This window comes from Calonectris borealis, chromosome 3 (assembly GCF_964195595.1).
Source record: "Calonectris borealis chromosome 3, bCalBor7.hap1.2, whole genome shotgun sequence".
Classification (NCBI taxonomy): Eukaryota; Metazoa; Chordata; class Aves; order Procellariiformes; family Procellariidae; genus Calonectris; species Calonectris borealis.
This window is the reverse complement of record NC_134314.1, coordinates 72,094,217-72,114,409: the sequence shown is the minus strand read 5'-3', so window position 1 is coordinate 72,114,409 and position 20,193 is coordinate 72,094,217. Positions and strand designations below refer to the sequence as shown.

General features: G+C 38.0%; 1 protein-coding gene across 2 annotated transcripts in view; it reads right to left on the bottom strand.

The window, feature by feature from the left end:
• Positions 1 to 20,193, bottom strand: part of SYNE1 (spectrin repeat containing nuclear envelope protein 1) — a 314,802-nt gene that overhangs the window by 28,997 nt on the left and 265,612 nt on the right. Inside the window, exons 123-130 of one of the 2 annotated variants that reach the window (XM_075146137.1) lie at positions 17,323 to 17,417; positions 15,507 to 15,741; positions 14,579 to 14,773; positions 12,483 to 12,608; positions 11,554 to 11,709; positions 9,416 to 9,574; positions 8,738 to 8,904; positions 2,549 to 2,711 (exon numbers count right to left, since the gene is read on the bottom strand). In XM_075146137.1, coding sequence (XP_075002238.1) covers positions 2,549 to 2,711; positions 8,738 to 8,904; positions 9,416 to 9,574; positions 11,554 to 11,709; positions 12,483 to 12,608; positions 14,579 to 14,773; positions 15,507 to 15,741; positions 17,323 to 17,417 — 1,296 coding nt within the window. Of the gene's footprint in view, positions 1 to 2,548; positions 2,714 to 6,039; positions 6,160 to 8,737; positions 8,905 to 9,415; positions 9,575 to 11,553; positions 11,710 to 12,482; positions 12,609 to 14,578; positions 14,774 to 15,506; positions 15,742 to 17,322; positions 17,418 to 20,193 lie in introns of those variants that run through there. The other variant, XM_075146138.1, reaches the window with a different exon arrangement.

Here is a 20,193-nt window from a genome sequence, read left to right as displayed (position 1 = left end):
GCCCTTCAGCAGGAAATGAGATCTAAACGTAGAATCTAAAAACCTCAGCAAATTTGTAATGGAGCAAGGTCAACTTGTATCAACCATCTGATTTGGTTGTTTGTGATAACTGGGGTTGGACTCAGTGAAGTAATCTACTTCCTCTTCTCATTTGTGAAACAGAAGGCTATTTTGTGAACATCTACGTGAGACCATCAAGTGGAAAACCACGTTTTCTTCCTCAGCGCTGGCCCTTTCACTTTCATTTGCCTGGAAAACACTCTTTCATCATGATGGCCAAGTGCTTATTCCTCTTTCTACCATCCTGAAATGTTATGTAAGGGTGGATACTATAAACAGATGCAACACTCTATGAAACACATACTCCAGACAGCTATCAGGCTTGAGGTTAAGAAAGTTCAGGTAACACAATCTCCTCTCTGCCATTTTGGAGTAGAGCAGTAGTGAGAACTGTCAGTTGGCAGTCCTGAGGATTCCTAGAGATTAAACCTACAGAACCTTTCTACAAGCAATGTCTGCACTATTTTTTCTCCATAACGTTATATTTCTTTCCCAGATTTTACAATTTTCTATGTTTGTTAGAGAACATTTAGCCTTTGGGTTAGTTCAAAAAGGAGCATCACTTTTATGCACTGCTGTCACCCACATAAAGCTTTTTTTGCCTTTATCAACCCAAAAGCAAACACCATTTTTTCCACATTTCAAGTGGTAGTAGGTTGAGAAAGTAAACAAAAAAGTAGTCCTTGAAATGCAGTTTGTGACCCTGGGAAAATACTGCAGTGAAGTTACCCTACCTTCCCCAGGATATCCAGCTTCAATTGTATCTTTAATTTCACTACAGAGACCGGCAATCTGCAAAGCTGATTCTTGGCTGAATTAGACGCTGAGAAGTAGATAATAGAGTTACAGAAATGGAATTTGGTCCTTGTCTTTCACAGCATAATATTTTTAACCTAACTTTGTATATGAACAACTGGTAGCAGTATGAGCAGGGAAGATAACATGACCTCAGTGGAAAATCAAACATGGAAAAGAACATAAGATCACTAATGGAAGAAGAAAGAGGGATGAAATACTTGAGAAGATGGCCAACGTACTGGCCTTCTGAGATGCGGTGGATAGTGATATAGTCTCTGACTGATAAAAATACTGGTTGTCATACATTGAAGGTGGATGGTTTTTTTAATTATTATTATAACCATGGCTTGCAGTGTTACTAAATAAAATCATCATCAAGTTTCCAAACATGGCATCCTCCCAGGATAAGATTCACCTCTATTTCTCCCCTTTGGAGTTCGAATTAAACCCCTCACACTTCTACAGAATATCACTGCACACTGTCACTGTGTGGGGATCACCACAAGGAAACAGCAGAAGGCAGAGATACACCAGTCTCTGTGCCCAGAATAAGTCCCATAAGAAGCAGTTGTAACAAACTGTGGGATGCCTGCATAGGGATGCTAATAAAAAACCCTCAAGTTTATCTACTTTGTTGATAGCAACGTTTAGCCGTGCTCAGCACTTTATTGTCTCAGAAACACCACTCATTAGTGATGCTTGTGTGTTATAAATTATTATCCCTATGTAAATTATGTATAGAATACTAATAAGCAATTCTGCACAGCCATGTGTCAAATCAGCTGGGGAGCTGGCAAAAACTCTGAGGGTGTTCTTGAGTCTCAGTACCACACTCAGCTTAAAAGAGCAAAATGCCAGTTTGTACACTTCATAAATTAATTATCCCCAAAACATTCTGGCACTCCTCTTCCCATGCATTTCTTTCTCCTCTGAAAGAACTCAGGAGAGCATCTAACTCATCTCCAGTGAGGCACCAGAAAGGTATTTTTGCCAATAAATAACCAACAGGAACACAACAGAACAACAGTCCTCCCCAGCAATGTGCTTCTAGGTGAAACTGCACTGGGCAGTGAAGTGGAACAGGAAAGAGAAAATATAGTAAAACTTCTTAGGAGTACCATCAGTTTTAATGCCAAAAACCAGTTGACTTAAAATTTTTCTGCCTGTTCCAGTGTTAACGATTTTGTTCTAGCACTGCATAAAGGCTTTGTGTGCTATAAACCAACAAATTTTAACCTCACATGTATAGCTCATGCATCTTTGCGTGCAAAGTGATTCTCAAACAAGCTGCAAAATAAAACTGAGTTAGAAAGGTTGCTAAAAAATAGTCATTTTCAAGCATGTGCAAAATTTGCAAGGTCTAATAGGTGTCAGTTTTGCCTCTGGGAACAGACAATTCAAACAAACAAAAACCACAAACCCCAAAGGAAAAACAATTGCAATAACTCGTTCAGGTTACGTCTCTTGGTGCCTTACCTTTCTCGGAAAGGTCAACCAGCTCCTGGTGGATTCGATGTCAAAGCCAGCAGAAGGCTCTATAAGTGACACAGTAAGTACCACTTGCCTTGATATTTAAACGCTCCTTTGCCTCGTGCCCTCTCAGCATTGAGCTGGGCATGGGCAGCCCAAGGACACTCTACTTTGGTTCTCCCCATATCATTGTGCACCTGATAAATGTGTTGTATTTTACCTGCTGTTCATTTAGCTTCCTTTGTATCTCCTCAGAGTCACAAGTTTCATAGATGATAGGTTTGGACAACTCTGACTCAATGTGGGCAAGCCAAGATCTCAGGCTACTCATGTTTTTATCCAGCTGCTGCACTGCAATAAGGGTCTCCTTCAACTTCTTTACCCTGTAATGAAAAAGAAATGGCAGCATAAGGAGAATAAGAACAAAACCCTGAAGAAGAATTTCCACAGCATGTGTTTCAGGAAGTTTTCAGAGAAACTTAACTTAGATGGCAAGTTCTGTTCTGAAATCTTCCTTTATTATATAACAGAAGTATATTATATGTGCAAATAGTCCTGCATCCATCCAGTTAAGAAAAATTAAGAGCTTACTTATGTAAGCTAGACAACTTATGTAATGCCAGACAACATTTTCAAAGCTTCTGTACCTTTATCCGTTGAGTTAAATGTTTGTTAAGAAAGGAAAACAACAACTTTTTTTTAATGAACTCCTACACACCAAAACCCCAAAACATTCTAAGTAATCTAGTTGTGTATTTGACCAACAGATAACAAAAGTTCTTCTTAGACTACAAATAACTTATCCATTTAACCAGTACTGGTGGTGGAGTGCACTGAGTGAACAGGTCTTTTTCACCCCGGTGATTTCTAAACATTGAACTACACATCACAGAATGGTTTGGATTGGAAGGGACCTTTAAAGGTCACCTAGTCCAACCCCCCTGCCGTGGGCAGGGACATCTTCAACTAGATCAGGTTGCTTAGAACCCCGTCCAGCCTGACCTTGAATGTTGCCAGGGGTGGGGCATCTACCATCTCTCTGGGCAACCTGTTCCAGTGTGAAGACTTGTCCTCGAATAAATAAGTTTTAGAGAGAGAAAGCTGAGAACTTAGTGAGAATTCCTGAATCCCAAGAGCTGCTTTAAGTTGTTCTTGGTCTTAATGGACTACTTCAGATTTAAACAGATGAAATTGGAATGTAACTGCATGGTGATTTCTAAGCACTATTTTTCTTGAGACCCTGACCCTACAACAGTAATGGCCAGGAAAAATTAAATAGTGGTTTTTTTTATTCAAGGGAACATTAAGCTTAAAGAGTGAGGAAAAGTTGACTAAACCTTCATCCTATCTCGATATTTTTTCCTTCAGCCTGTTTCAACTGCAAAAAAGTCTGTCAGTAATTCCCTCCTTCCTACCCCCATGTTACATAACATACATTAATGGATTCTGAAATTGTTTCTAAGCTTTCTTTTTTTTTTTCCATTTATGTAGTACCACAAACAATTTGGAGTAACATTCCCTTTTATGTTTCTATTGCTCTTCCACTTAAGTGTTTCAATATCAGAAAGCTTTAAGAGATGAATGCAGCTGAGAATAGACTGACTAAATCGGGTTGAAAAATACAAGACTGCCAGGTTTGTCAAACAAACAAAATGCCACCTGACTATCCTATAATTCAAACAGTGCAATTCACATTTTTTCCATAATACTAACCAGCAAATTTATCAAGTGTTTCCATATTTAAAGCAGTAGTTGCAGCAGACCCTTAAGAGTCTAACACAGGTGTTCTTTTCTTACCAAAGAGAAATGTGGAGATTTTAACATATAGTACATATAGAAGCAAATAAACAAGTGCTTCCTGGAGTATGTTGGGCTTACTTTTTTTGACTGAACTGCAATACAGTATTGTGCCTCTAGCTACTCTGAAAATATATCTGTGAAAAAATAATACATGTAATCTATCATGTCTAAGAGTTTTCCTTCTGAATTTTAGCAGGCAAGATGCTTATGCTCTTCATCTCATTGAATACTGTGCCTGTGTACAAATAATTACACAATGTGTGTGCAACAAAAATCTCTCTCTCTTAAAAACGTAACAGCTCAAAATCCTACCTTTCCATGCTAATGGTGGGGCCTGAAAGCTAATGAAACTAAAAGCTCTGCTTAGAGACAAAGGTCAAATTATAAACCATTCAAGTATGTGGGATCCCTAGCCAACTGTAATTTTGACCTTTTGAGATTTCATTTACAAGATTATGTTTAAACAGTTAATTATTCCAATAATCATCTCATGCTTTTGTTGCAGCACTATGCATGTTACTGCGAGAGACTTGAGATAACTCCTCTCCGTGGTAATGGAGATTCAAAGGGCTGGACCCATGACATAGTGGTTTTAAAGGTTGTTTTTTATATAACACACAAACACACACACCAGTCTTGCTACATTTTACAAATACTTAAGACTCTCAGAAAGGAAAATATTGCAGAATTCAACTGTTTGTTTTTATGGTTTACTGACGAAGACTCATCTGAAAATTTGAATGGGCTTATGATGCTTACGTTTCCATGTTCCACTTACTGTACCTCATTTTCCCCAAGAAAGTAATAACTTTAAAATGTCTATTTTACATTAAGAAAAGGCAGTGGGAGAACAACTTGGAGCTGAAATTAAGAACAAATACCTTTAATTCAACTAAATTAGACAGCCTTAGATTCCACTTAAAACTAAACAGGAACAACCCTGTAAATACATAACAATGCATCATATAGAACTCATAGCTACTGCGTTAGTCATTTAGACAGCTGGTTACTAATATTAAACTTAAAAAGCAACATGAAAAAAGTCAGTAAGAGCATGTTAGCTAAGTCTGTACAAAGCCAATAGAAAGCAGAAAAGCTTTTTTTTTAAAAAAAATCTACTTGGAACTGGAGACAAAGTCTCAAGAAACACTTCCTCTATGAAATAATGAAAAATATTACATTATTAAAATAAGGTTTTTTAAAAAAAATCAATTTAAAAACAATCTTTTTATGATTAAAAAAGATTTATTGTCCAAAGTACAGTACTACTGCGTACCAGGACACCAGTACCGCCAGTTATATTTGCTCTTTAGATCACAGTTTCCGCTTTCAAAGAGTAAATTTCTAAAACTCTGAACAGCAGCAAAACTTCCAGAAAAGATAATGTGAAGAGGGAAAAAGAGAAGTGGAATCAAAAATCCAAGATGATATAGGCTGAGTTCAAGTATTACATACAGTTACAAAACAGTCTTTAATATGTACAGGACAGACCAGCTTTGGCAAGTCTGAAATACTTTCTTCACAGCCTCTCTCCTTCTCTGCCTTTCGCTTGTAGCCATGCCCCTTTGATGACACAAACAGTGAGCAGACAAATACAAAGTCTGCTTTCTCTCATGTGTGTACATGCTCTTCTATTTAAAAACAGCAGTAAAACCAGTCTACAGTTTCTTTCAGACAACTAAGAGATTTTACTAGTTCTAAGTCTGCATCAGCAACAAAAAATTATTCTGGGATCAAAAAGTACTAGCTGCAAAACAAAGTACGCTGTTACCACTGTCAACTATTTTTAAACTGCGCAGAAAACAGTAATTTCTGGCTAAGGTAGTGATTTCTACATATCAATATTTCAATTAGTTTCCCAGCAAGCCAAGACTTCAGAAAGAACCGTATCAATCAAAAGCAAACAAAAATAGCTGCCTGCCTTGTGATATCACAATTACAGTCTGGGAGATCTGAATCCACACTGCCGTCCTCCGCCATCCTCACAGCACGCAAGTCCTCTGCCACCGCCATGAAATTTTCCAGCATTAAAAAGAAGAACTTCCACTCCAAAAGCCTGCAAACACTGTGCTTTGTGCGGGGGGGAGGAAAGGGGACACACTTCTCTTTGCTGGTGAGTACCGTACAGAAAATGTTACACGCCAAACAAATGTTAGCAGCCGTTGCTTGATAACATGAGACTGAATGGTGACAAGTGGTCATGTTTCTAAATAAAACTTGCATTCGTCAACATGCGCCAGACTTGATCTCCAGGAATGTGGACTGTGAGTGCTAGGGGAAGGGATGAAAACACATACAACAAAGCCGCCTTTGCAAAGCCTGAGCAGTTGCAGCAATAGCACAGCTTCCTGGCTGTAAACATCTGTAACATTTTTTGCACCAGGCTGACATATCAGAAAAATTCATCTGAAAGGATGAAAATGTTCTAGAAGGACAGAAACAGAAGTCTCTGATGCAGAGACACAGCTACCTTTCTGTAGCTGTCTCTTCTGCAGTTACAGACCTTCTCAGAATGGAGAGGCAATTAAAAAAAGTGGGTAAAGAAACAGAATGTGAGAAAGAAAGAGGCTTTACAGATGAATGGAGAAGTTTCACCACACAGCATAAAATCAACAGGTAAAGATTCAGACTAGACACATATTACCATACTATATTACTAAGGCATTTTCATAGAGCACTTTCTATTCGTTCACGGCTGTAGAAAACAAACCACTAAGAAAAATGCTCCAGGCAGGGGATGACTGTAGCTTAGCAGAAAAGCACACAGACTCTAATAATTTATTAATGCTGTCAAGGATCCAGAATATGAAAAGATGTGTGTTATTTTCAACACCAGAACAATTAATCTGCTTTTACTAGCTGAGTGCAGCCAAAATCATGTTATATGATACATTCCAAACTCCAAAGTATCATAACAGGAACACATCCCAATATATCATAACATATTCTAAAGAGCCTCTGGAGCCTTCTAAAAGTTATCTTGGGGGATGCAAACACTTTTGTCCAGTGGGAATTAGACATCAATATAAGTACTTTGTACATACATTAATCAACAACTTGGGCTTTAACTGCTCTCAGCCTAAGCTACAGCTGAACTAGCAAAATTTCCACAATCTAGCATCAAACCTCTCCACCATTTACTTCCCAACTTCAGTAATGCAATGTTCAAACTTTGCGGAGTTTTTTTTAATTTCAGTGAGCACTGTAATGGAAAGGATTATATGTTTAATTGCATACAATAGTGCTGAGCACGCTAGTTGAGAAGGCTAAGTTGAAATGATATGGAAATAAAAGTAAATAAATATTTTACATAAATTAGTTTAGAACTAGGACTTGACACCCTGCTTCATGATAACAGAATGAGAAAGTTTAAGTGTATAATATTGCGGTTTATATGTCCCCACCCCAAGAATGATACGGAACCCTGAACCCTTACCTGTCCCTATAGAGGACACTAATCTCTAACACTGAATAGAAAATACAGATCTTTTAAAGATGTGTTTTGCAGTTTCTGAATGCAGTCACTTTTCACTAGAAACTTCCTGAGGGCATTATTCGAACATTTGTCTGAGTAGGTGTTTCAAAAGACAAACACAAAGATATGGCAAACATGCTTTATGTTCAACAATTGGTGATGTATCACATCCTCTGAAACCAGCAGGCTCCTCGACCGTAATGCACCACTTCCTGACTTAATTGTTCTGTAAGAAATACACAGTGTTCATTACTTTAAAATGAACCACTATAAAAGGAGCTGGAGCCACCAGAATACTTCTGCTTACATAAAATTTACTGCTCCCATGTTTACAGATTTCAGAGCAGGAAGGCAGTGAAACCATACGAAAAAAGAATGGATGAAAAAAGACGACGAAACTAAACAAACCCTTTTGCTGCTAACAGGACTAAAGTATTACTAATTCATATGTCCTCACATCACAGAAGTGTAAAATATAAAGTATTTTTACAAAGTGCAAAATTGTGACAAAATTATTGTCGGTAATGGGAGGGAGGCTGTAGATGACTCAACAGAAAGTATTGAAACAAATAAACCAGTTTCTTCACATGTCAAATGACAATCCTATATTACTTTAAGTTATGAAAATTGCTGTTACATTTTTGACCTTGAGTAAAAAGAATCTTTAAGCCCAATGTGCATACGTCTACCTGCAGTTACTCTTCTCCACCAGTGAAAAAATAACCAGGCAGAAAAACTTAGTTTTGGAAATCCTTTTCTCAAAATCCAAAACTACAAATTGCACTGTTTCGATTCCTCTGCCAAGAGTTTTTTAGAAAAACTACATTTGCACCCAGTTTTAAGCACTCATCTGAAGTAAGATGGCACTGGAGCAAGGCTCACTAAATCTGACTGCAATCGATTCCATGTCATTCTAGCAGATAATGTTTTGAATTGACTTTTCTTGAAGAAATGATGTCAGATACTGTAGAGTAAAACAGGAAGGTGAATTTCACAGAAATGTGTTGATGGTTGAGAATAAACTCATTTCACAGTTAATGATGAAAAATCAGACAATAAAAAGATTTTAAATTCATGACATCCAGCATATTAATCTGTCCCACATAGCACTTTGAAACAAAAGAACTGTTTTACCTGGCTGCGATAAGATCTAGAAGATGTTGCCACCTGTCATTGATCTTGCCAAGTTTGTACTCAATCTCTGATGCCTTACTCTCATGGCTGGCTTTAGCAAGTCGCTCTCCCATTTGCTGGAGCTGGATTTTGTTTTTCTGGGCTACAGCAATTTCCTCTTGATAATCCTAGACAGTAAAGAGCAATCAGAAGTCAGGATACTTATTCTGAATACACTTTGTTCTACACTACTAAAGGAACCATATAAAAATACAAGTGAATGTTGTTTTTTTGGTGATTGGTACAGTGGAGAGACAACCTTTTAAATATTAGATGTATAACCACAAACAACTTTATCAGAAGAATGAAAAAAGCCCAAAGCAAAACACAATGCCTTCTATAAATATATCTGCTATAGTTAAACTCATCACAGGCAATTCTGATTGGACTTTTAGTAAAGCATTCAGATGCCTTTGGCTTTGCATTCACTTAATTTTCTGGTATCCTGGGACGTCCTACCTCAAGAAAGACAGGAAAATGCTGCATAGTGAGAGAACATAAACACACAGTCTTACCGGAACTTGTAAACATCACTCTAAGGTAAAACCTCCATTTCAGCTAATTCAGTATCCTCTTTGCAACACAAAACAAATAAGCAGTTAAAGAACAGTATGTAAGTGTACATGCACTGCACTATACCTTTTTAAGTTTCTCAATCATTTCTTCTATGAGGATGTCGCCATTTTGAGAAACCTTACTTTCCATTTGTGTCAGCCACTCACAGAGCTCCTTGTTCTTCTCACTGAAGACAGCCCACTCATTCAGTCTCTCACTAACTTGTTGTCGACGTAAGGAGACCTTAAAACATTTGCGGAGAGTAAATAAAAACAAAATAGTAAATGCATTTAAGAGATGCTTGAAACACTTTGTACCTCAGTGTGAACTCCTCTGGCCCTGCAAAAGTGTTCCAGCCACTTATTTGCCATTAAAACAAACTGGAGTTGTACTGCAAAAGCTTTGTGTGACTCTGAGTTTAGAGGCAAGTGTTAATCTCAGGTTTCCTGTTAGATACATCCTATGCATAGAGAGGGGCATCCCAAGCGTTACGCTCAGTAGCCTGTCAATATCTTGTTTTATAATGTCTCTAACCCAAAGTTTTCATTAGAAGATAAAAAATTAATTTTCTTACAATTTTTGCTCACTTATAAAATGTTATAAAGTATATTAACAGTTTCTTTTTAGTTTAAGAGATTAAATAAAAAAAGAAGATATAAATGCTTGACCAAAGCAAAAAAAAAAGATATATACATAGCATAGGCCAAACTCCAAAAGACTGTGAAATTTGTGCATAAGCATGATTTGTAAGTACAAAGCTAAATCAAAGATACACTACATTTTGCGTAAGCAATTTTCTACTTGTGTCTCAATACACTCATTTCACAGATGACTATTTCTCCTGAATGGGCATGACACCTTGAGAGATTCCAGAGGACTAAAGTGTGCCCTGACAGGAAGGAATAGGCATAAAACATCAAACAGGCAAATGCTGTAGTTAATACAGGAGGAAGGAAAACATCGCTATGTTTAAGAAATTGCTATAGCAGTGGTACCATCTCAGACTATGAATAGTAATAGACAAAGATGGACATTGAAATCAAAATAGCAGCAGAGAGTGAGGAGCAAAGTAATCTCTTCAGTTTCAGACATTTGTACAACTACTTACTTCCTCCCCATTGTAATCTGCATTGTTTCTGACTTTATATCAACATTTCAGCTGAGAAGATGAAGACTGCGTCTGCTTTTTCATAAACAAAAGTGATGTGTACTTTAACTACCATGTTAGGTTTAACAGGGGCATACACGTGATCTCTCACATTTCCTTTTTGCGGTTCTAAACTTGATGGCAGCTTTCCGGAAATAAGCAATGGTTGAACAAAGTGTTGCACTAGGTTACATCCTGAAACATTCAGTATGCACAGAAGGAAGATAAAACTTCTTTACTTGGCTCCCTTCTTTACCATAAACATGTGTGCATTGACTACACCGTAGTTCAGATGTATCTACATTAGCTCATTCAAATGCAACTAACTCATAACAAGTTCTGTGCTGTTAACTGTGAAGCATTTTTCCTACTTTGGGATTGTTTTTGAAGCCTTCACGGGTACCTTACGTGTGGTAACTGTTTCAAAGTCAGCGCCAGTATATCTGGACCGCAATCTCTACTGAACCACAGAAATAACATTAGGGTAATCTGAAAAGCTGGGTGAGGGAGACTCCACTACCTGTATTTCTAAGTGCAAAATGGAGGCAAGAAACATAATAATAGCATAATGCACCTGAAAAATCAAACAGTACCCCTCAGCATATTTCGCAGCCAAGGAAGTCATGCTCAGACTAAGAAAAATGCAGACACCAAAGTCTGAAGAAGCAGAAGCTATTAGCAGAACTGAAGGTACAATACAGTAATGTTGAGCAGGGAGGGGACATCCTTTCTGAGCACAGATCCTCCACCAAAGCACAGTAAACTGTATTACTTCTGTGTTTTCCCTAGCCAGCCATGCCACAGTCCCACAGCACACAGTGTGAGTTTTTTATTGGTTTTTCAAGGCTGCTTAAATAAGACCTCACGGCCATGACAAAGTTCAAGAGATCTAGAAACATTAGCAGTAACTAAAGGGAGCGTTTCAACGGATGTTTTCCCTGATTCAGCAAGAGTTCAGTTTTGAATCTGAGTGTGCCTACATGCATCTTTTCTAAAAGCTGCCACTTGCATACAATTTTTCTTCCAACACTTCTGTAGCCTGCACACTCATAACAGTGCTCAGTACTATACTTGCCTGGTGGCACAGCTCCTCCCACTGTCTGTGCAGAAGCTCTATGCGCTCACTGAGGATTGAGATATCATCTGTGCTGATATATATAGACAGGGTCTCCTTCATCAGAGAGAGGTGTGCAAGGTCATCTCTCCATCCTTCAACAGCATTCTCTAACTCCTTAAAAGAAGCGCACAAGGAAAAAGGACCAGTTTGCTAACAAATAAAAATTTGAATGTGTTGATGAAGCACAAAGACAAGCATTGTTATCCCACTGAATTAAAGTCATATCTGAGTAGATCCACCATTTCAAGTGGACTGTTTCAGCCCCATTTAAAAGAAAAAGAAAACACCAACCCCATATATACCAATATTTTCAGAGTTATGAGAGAGGTAACTCCCCAATAGAGAATGATACGTTAGCCTTGTAACAAGCAGTCACAAACCAATATACTACTCAAATCTCTCTAAAGTTCAAAGGTAACTGAGAATTCCAAGTATTGGTTTGGACTTCTCTGTACTGAAAATATTTTCAAGTTGTAATCCACTTCTAAACTGCGAAGAATATAGCATAAAAGTGTTATCTAAGATCCCCCACATTAATCTCACCTCAAATAAAAAGCACTAAAACAACAGTTTAGATACCATGAGTTTAAATTTGAAGTTAGAATTTCTGTAATAAAAACACATCAGTATTTAGCGCTTCTACAGTACTTTTCAGAGCCTGTTCTGATCTCACTTTGATCAGATCTGTATTTACCCTGCAGGATTTGCATTATAGTGAGATCACTCAGGTATGATGCTGCCCAAATGTTACATGGATAGTTTCTTGTCACAGGGATGGCTGACTGGTTTGCACAGTCAGTAATATGAAGCCTATTAACAATGGAAGAGGTTACTGCACAAAGGCAGGAGAAGATGAGACAATGGTCAACAGAGAACAAGTGCTTTACCTTGCAACGAATCTGCTCTGCATGCAATTCATCATGGTGTTCTGGCAAAGGTTGAGAAAGCTTTTTTTTGAATGTTTTTAGCTTCTCCAGGGAGTCTCCTATGCTCTTTTCAGATTTTTCCCAGTCCTGAAGGCAAAATGTTTATTAGACTTCAATTCAGATCTGGATTATACTCATGTCAGTTGATTTACCTAACTAACCAATAAACAGTGAAAACTTTTTCATAATAATAGCAACATGCCCTGAAATCCCCCTCTAAAAAATACTCATAGTCTCAGAGCTTGAGTCATGTGTACAACTGAGTCAAATTTTTTGTGTGTAGGTCTCTGCTAGTAGAACTACACAAGCCAAAGCCTCCTGTTATTACAACATTGTCTAGATCCGACTCCATCCTTTCAGAAAAGCCTCTCCCTGCCAAAATTATTTTCCACTTCCTTTCTTGAATGCCTGTATTAGACATACCACTGTTCTTTGACAAAAGCTCCATTCAGGTGCATTAATCTCCAGAAAAAAAAAAGTGGTTGGGGATACTGCAAATTCAGTTCAGATTGAAGTACCTGTAGTATCTTCTCTAAATTATGATTCTAGCAGCTACACCCAGCTTTAGTGTTTGTATGCCTTCCAAAGTTTTAAATGTGTCCAATGCAATCAAACCATAGCAATCGTCATGTGAGACTATGGTTTTACCTGCCTCACCTGCTTGATAAAGCCTATTAAAAAGTTACTCACAGACAGAAAGATCTCTAATAAGCCAGTCAACCCATAAAGAATGCCAGTTGTGTGATACCAGAAAATACAGAACTTTTTTTCTCTTCAGTCTTCTGTTTCAAGATGTTCTCCTTCTACCACTGGCTTTGTTTTTCTCACCTTCCATTTTTCTCCAATCTATGCCAGTATTTCATGATCATCTTCAGGATGGAGAATTACAAAAAACATGTCTTGCAAAAACCCCCTCTTTTTAGTGTCTTTTTTCTTCTCTCCTTAGTAAGTTATATGACCTTACATGACAATAGTCTGTGATGTTCTTAATGCAACACATACTCTTCTAGAATATACACTTGTGCTTCACATTTGGTCAGAAGACCACTAAAAAGTCATGTATTTAAGACCAAGATAGCATAATGTAATGAAGGCTTGATATCTGAGATGATTTATGCAATTTGCATGGTAATTTCCCTACTTCCTCACCTTCAAGCATTAAATTCCATATTTTCATTGAGACAAAATACCACAGAACCTTTAGTCCCCCTAGATAACAGCATTCATAACTAAAATTTCCTGACATAATTCCCCCACTAGAAGCCAAGGTATGAGGAATAAGGCTTGAAAGAGGAAGAAAAATTTACTTAGCTGAACTTTTCCAAAATAAAATTTCGTTTTCTTGCATTGCTTTGTTGCTTCCTGTTTACAAACAAAACTAAAGTGTCTGTAATTCTGTGATTCTATTAGACCTCTGAAACTATTCTAAAAGCACTTGCCCTATTCTATTAATACACACAAGTCCAATTTTCATTATCCTTCCTAGAATCAGTAAAAGGTAAAAACAAACAGATCAAATCTAAATCCAGACTATCATCTTCAGACTCAAAGTGAGATTAGCAGGCATTCTGGATGATGCTTACATCAAAATAAAGTTCAAGGCTCCCTTCTCCAAGATCACAGAAGTTTATCTAAACTAGCAAATACTCAAGACACTGGAAGGAAACACAGACAACTACATTGCTAGATAGATCTTAACATTGGCATGTAGAGGAAATAAGGCAGGTCTAATTTTCAAGACAGTATGTATAAAAATTAACCAGCATTGTGCAAAATAAAATACATTTTTGCTCTGTGTTGAAAATAAGACTGATAGGAATATCCTTTATTGGCAGTGTTCTGGAAATATCAATTAAAAATATCAACTAACATACAAGCCTACTGTGAAGTATTACCACTCCTAGTTTCAGAGGTGTTGAAATGAAATCGTGAGCTCATGTAGCCTATATGCAATTCCTGTATTTGTGCTTATCCCTTGAGAACACTTTTCTTCAACAGGATTCACAGTGAGAAACCATGAACTTGCTGAAGTAGTACAGAAGAAATCACACACTTACTTTCAGTAGTAAGGCAAGCTGTTTCTTTTGTTGCTCCAGTTGGGCGCTAGCTATCTTCCAGCGCTCCTGAATTTCGGTAAGCTCTGTCTGCAGGGCTGCCTCAGCTCCACTGTCAGCAGAGAGCAGCAGTTGCTTCCCAGCTTCCACAGTGAGGATATAACTCCCTTGCTGCCTTAGGAGAACTTTCTCTTTAAGCTGAAATTATTAACAGTTTTCTGTCAGCTTTGTCTTTTTAATTACAATTAGCAATTCAGTATAATTAATTCTCAAGCCCATACTTTAATTGATTGCATACCTTGGCTTAAGCATGAGCTACTGCCCAACTGCTTTACCCTAATCTTTTCACAATCATTTCCAGCAGCAGATCTTTAGAAAATTTCTCCAAGGAGATAAAGACTTCTGATGAAAGACTTCTTTCTCCCCATTAATATCAGTATCTGAATTGCTTTTAAAGAGAAATAGTTCCTCTAGAGACTACTATGCTTACAAGCTTTATTATTATACGTATCTTCCAGCCAAAAAGCTTGAAGAAACCAAGCTGCTAAATAGATACTGTTAACCTCAAGTGAAGATGGACACTCAAGGTATCCTTTTTAGTTAGCTAGAATACATTCCTCAAACAGGACATAATTGTTTTTTTCAAGACAGTTTCAGTGTGACATTAGCTACAAAGCAAAAACAGAAGCAAACAAGGCTCGAGAGAGAGGGCCCAGTAAGTTCTCCGTTGCATGTTCTTTATGAACTCCAACTTAATTTCCATCATACTGCTGCTTCTGAGGCTATGCCAGTTCCAAAGAAGAACTAACATCCAATATTGCTTACTGCAATCTTAGTCTGAACCTAATACATTTTAAAGAATGTTTTAAATGATGAAAGCTGTAAAAAAGGCAGGGTTTTTTTCCTCTTTCTTCAAACACACTGGACGTACCTGCACTTCATCCAGTAGCGCTCTGGCTTGCTGCAGTGGGATAGGAACATTGCCCAGCCCACTCACTGGCTGACAGGATATTTCCAAGAGCCACTTGCGCAGCTTCTCTGCCATCTCCCTATAGCGTTGCCACTGGTGAATCTGGCTGTCAATGATCCCCCTCCTCTGCTGCGCCCGGCGAATTACTCCTTGCCATTGATTACTTAAAAGAGTCAGCTTCAGATTAAATTCATCCCTATTATAAATAGATAAATAAATAAAAATACATAGTAATCTTCATACTTTGATCTATTTGTTTAATGAAATAAACTGAAGGGAAAGGGAAGATGTTTTCTGGCTGCCAGTTATGAAACACTAGGAGAAAAGCACTGAAGTCTTGTGATAGTTGACTGAGGATGAGAACTTCACACTTCACGTACTGGGAGAATCAAAGGGCTCCAATTATTGAGACCTTAAAAAACCCTAACCTTTAACACACAAAACTCTTCTGCCTTCTCCCCAGAAATTCTGATTCTAGCCCTCTACTCTGCCCTGGTGAGACCCCACCTGCAGTACTGCGTCCAGCTCTGGAGCCCTCAGAACAAGAAAGACATGGACCTGTTGGAGCGGGTCCGGACGAGGACCATGAAGATGATCAGGGGGATGGAACGCCTCTCCTATGAAGAAAGGCTGAGAGAGTTGGGGATATTCAGCCTGGAGAAGAGAAGGCTTCGGGGAGACCTTATTGCGGCCTTTCAGTACTTAAAGGGGGCTTACAAGAAAGGTGGTGGCAAGCTTTTTAGCAGGGTCTATTGTGACAGGACAAGGGGGGAACAGTTTTAAACTAAAAGAGGGAAGATTTAGACTAGATATAAGGAAGAAAGTTTTTACACTGAGGGTGGTGAAACACTGGAACAGGTTGCCCAGAGAGGTGGTAGATGCCCCATCCCTGGAAACATTCAAGGTCAGGTTGGACAGGGCTCTGAGCAACCTGGTCTAGTTGAAGATGTCCCTGCTAACGGCAGGGGGGGTTGGACTAGGTGACCTTTAAAGGTCCCTTCCAACCCAAACTATTCTATGATTCTGTGATTCTAAATATAAAAAGAAAACCCACAGGTTTTGCCAGTTTGGATTAGCCAAATTCACAGTAAATCATGGAGAATTCACAATTCACCCTTAGATTTATTACTAAGCTCAAAGCAGGCATAAGATACACACAGCATTAACAAAATTCTCACATCCCAATAAACAGTTCGTCTTGTATTTAGGACCATGATACCCTTAGGAAAGTCAATGCATATGCACAAGTGTGAAGCCACTGGTGTTTCACTGATTTTCATTCACTTCATCACAAGTTTTTAAAATAAAATCTCAGACAGCAATGAATTCCTATTCCATCACATTTAGGCTGCACATGTTCTTAAATGGCAGTAGGGGATTCTTTTGGTAGAGGCAAATCCCCAGCTGGCATAAATCAAGTGTAACTCACTAAATCTGTCACTGAAGGCTCCTTTGGTGCAAGTGACATTTTGAAAGTACATCAAAATAGACATATAGGTAACATGCTTGATAATCCAAGACAAATCTTTGTCAGAGAAGCAGCCTGAAGGGTGTTGTATTCCCAGAGGTATTAACACATTCACATACCCCATGGCATCCTAAAGAACACAGTCTTATTTAAGAACTGGCTAATAGCTTAACCACAGCAACAGTAACTTCTACTTCAGAAGAGCATGATCTGAACCCTGACATCTGCTATCTTCTCTGTTTGAAGTCCTCCACTAGTCTAAATATTACTTCACATAAACAGCAGCGGCAACAACACAGGAATGTCTACCTGTCATCCACCCGTCCTTGTTCTAGAAGGTGCTGCCCATCAGAGATAATTGAATGCAAAATCTGCTGGCGGCTGAACATCTCTGCCTGGAATAGCTGTTGTACAGGAGACACGAATGTTAAAACAAGATCTTACATTTTAATTCTATCCATATGCACTGGTAAAAACGAATTTTCATGTACTTAATCTCATTTCAAATTTATTCAATGAGTGTTTTGTCATGAACTTAAATAGAAACACATTTAAAAATCTCATTGCTGGAGTTACTTGCTGCTTCTAGTAATTATTATTAGTTCCTTGAGATTTAAAAAAAAAACTATTAAAAAGCTAAATAATATCAACAGGAGCTAGGTTTATGTCTTTGAGTACATTTGTGTGATTCGCACTACAATTTACAACAAAATCCAGATAGGGTATTTATTGCTTGGACAGAAAGGACATGATTTATTTTCTAACATGTTTAAGAGTATTATAGACTTTTACCTTGTTAAAATGAATTTATGCACAGATTGTGTGTGACAGTGTTACACAAACTTTTAATAAAATTTTACACTGCCGATAGAACTTTAAAAGAAATGGTCAGCCATGTGTAGGAGCGAGATATCAATTTTCCACTTCTTCCAATTTTTCAATTTATTTTCCGATTTTCCCTATCAGTTACAATAAACTTTCACAATACATTTAAAACTGCCTTATTACTTTAAATATTACTTAAGAAAAACAATTACCTAAGTACTACTTAAGCAAAGATGACTTAAATATATACTACTTAAATTTATTTTTAAAATCTTCTTTTCTTTTAGTAATGGACCATGTCTCTAGATAAGGTTGTTCAGGAATATTCTTATGTTGATAAAGGCATCAGGCATCAGCTCAGGACTGGACCCACTCCATGTTCAAAAGGTTTTCAGAGAGATTAAAAGAGAAAGTATACTGGTATGAAGCTTGAGATTTTTTTTTTTTAATTTTGTTAGTGATGGTGTTTGCAGTTGACAGAAGTTCCCCCTTGCCTGAACTGAGAGCCCAAATCCAGATTACACTCCTGTTATATGGCTTCCCACCAGCTCAAATTGTGATGTACCAATCCCTGCATCTGCAACTGCCATCAAAATACCCACTGGCAAAATACCTGCACAATTAAATCCCTCATGCACATTGTATGTAGCTTAGGACTTCTAGACGATGGACTACTTTTCAAAATGAGATTTTGCCTCTCTGATTCAGTGAGTTAATTTTGAAAATGTTACCCAGATCATAAATTTTGCCACAGAAAGAAATAGTGTTGTCAAATTTCCTTGTAGAAGTATTTGATAGTGTTCTTTGAATACCTTGGCTCTTATGAATGACTGAGCCTGAACCAGAGGTAAACTAATTGCTCTATTATCTCATGAACAAAACCACAATACTGTGGGGTTGAGAATTTCAGAAAGCTGAGCAAGAAGGCAGAAATTTTACTTCCTGTCACATCTATTTCTGTCAAATTAGGGGGCATGGATGAAGCACAGGATGCAACAGCATCCACCAGCACTGTTGACAGATTGAGACTAAACAGAACACAACTGGTTAAAATAAAAAAAACACCAAAACCCAACAAAACCAACCCCCCCCAAAGAGACAATTCTAGTATTTTTTTAAAAGGACAGGTCAAACAAAAGCTTAGTAAGCATGAGGAACTCTGCTTAGAGTGGAGGTATTCAAGCCCTACCCAAAAGCAGAGACATTTCTGTCAACATCCACTTGCTCTTCACATGTACACTGTCTCTGTACATGAGAGGGATACTCCATTATGTGGGACCACTTGCCACCCCAATTTCTTCTCATATGTAGATCACTATGAATCACAGAAATAGGAATTCAAAGGAGGAGGGAAGGAGGACAGGTGTTGGAACGCACAATACCCGCACACTGGAAAAAATGTCAGTAATTGAATTGGCGAGGAACTTCCCCTTCCCCTGCCAGCACTTTCTCAAATGCTTGTCTCGGTGCATTCCCACTGCGCGGGAGTCCCAAGCAATGTGATATCTGGAGAACTGCGCAAGAATGACTACAAGATCGTCCTGGCAGACTCATCTGATGCAGATGCCAGTGTTAGTGCATGATATTTGAAAAAGGTATCACCTCCATGTTGCTGGTTTGTAAATTTCAGTGGGAAGTTATTTCTAAATAAGGCCACTGAGGTAGTTGGGGTCCTCTTTGAATAAACACCAGCAAAGTTATGAATCAGCACTGGAAAGCTGATAACAGAGCTGGAGGCATTTCAATACTCATTCTGGGAATGCATGTGGAAACAGAATATTTTTTCATTATCTTCAAAAATACAAAGCAAAACAATGTGGAAATTAATCTCAAAAAGTTTAGAATTGACCCTTTCAGCTGCGAGGAGTGGAAAGAAAATTCTTCATGAGTATCAGGAGGCACTGCAAAGAACATTGAATACTGAATACATTTAGATTACATAAAATACCAAAAAGCTTTAGGTAAAAAAAAAGATGCCGTTTACAACATTTTCTTATGATGAATTACAGTATTTAGAAAATCAGATATTAGTTCTCTAAATTCTGAGAGATGACTTTATAGTTGTAATAAAAGAAGCTTCAACAGAGTGCCTCAGTAACACTCATCTGAGCTAATTGCTCAGATCAAGGTTTCAGGAGAGAATTAAGCTGAGATCTCAAGACAATTGAATGCAAGAAGATTGCCCTTAATCCCTTTCAAAAAATTATAGCTATGACTGGACACAACAACAGCAGGAAATTATCTGCTTAGTAATGATTTCTGGACATTCAAATCTCAAAGACCTGAGATGTCTCAAAGACACTGGAAGACACTGTCCAGTTAATGCTGGCAGCACTGAGAGGAAATGAAACAGAT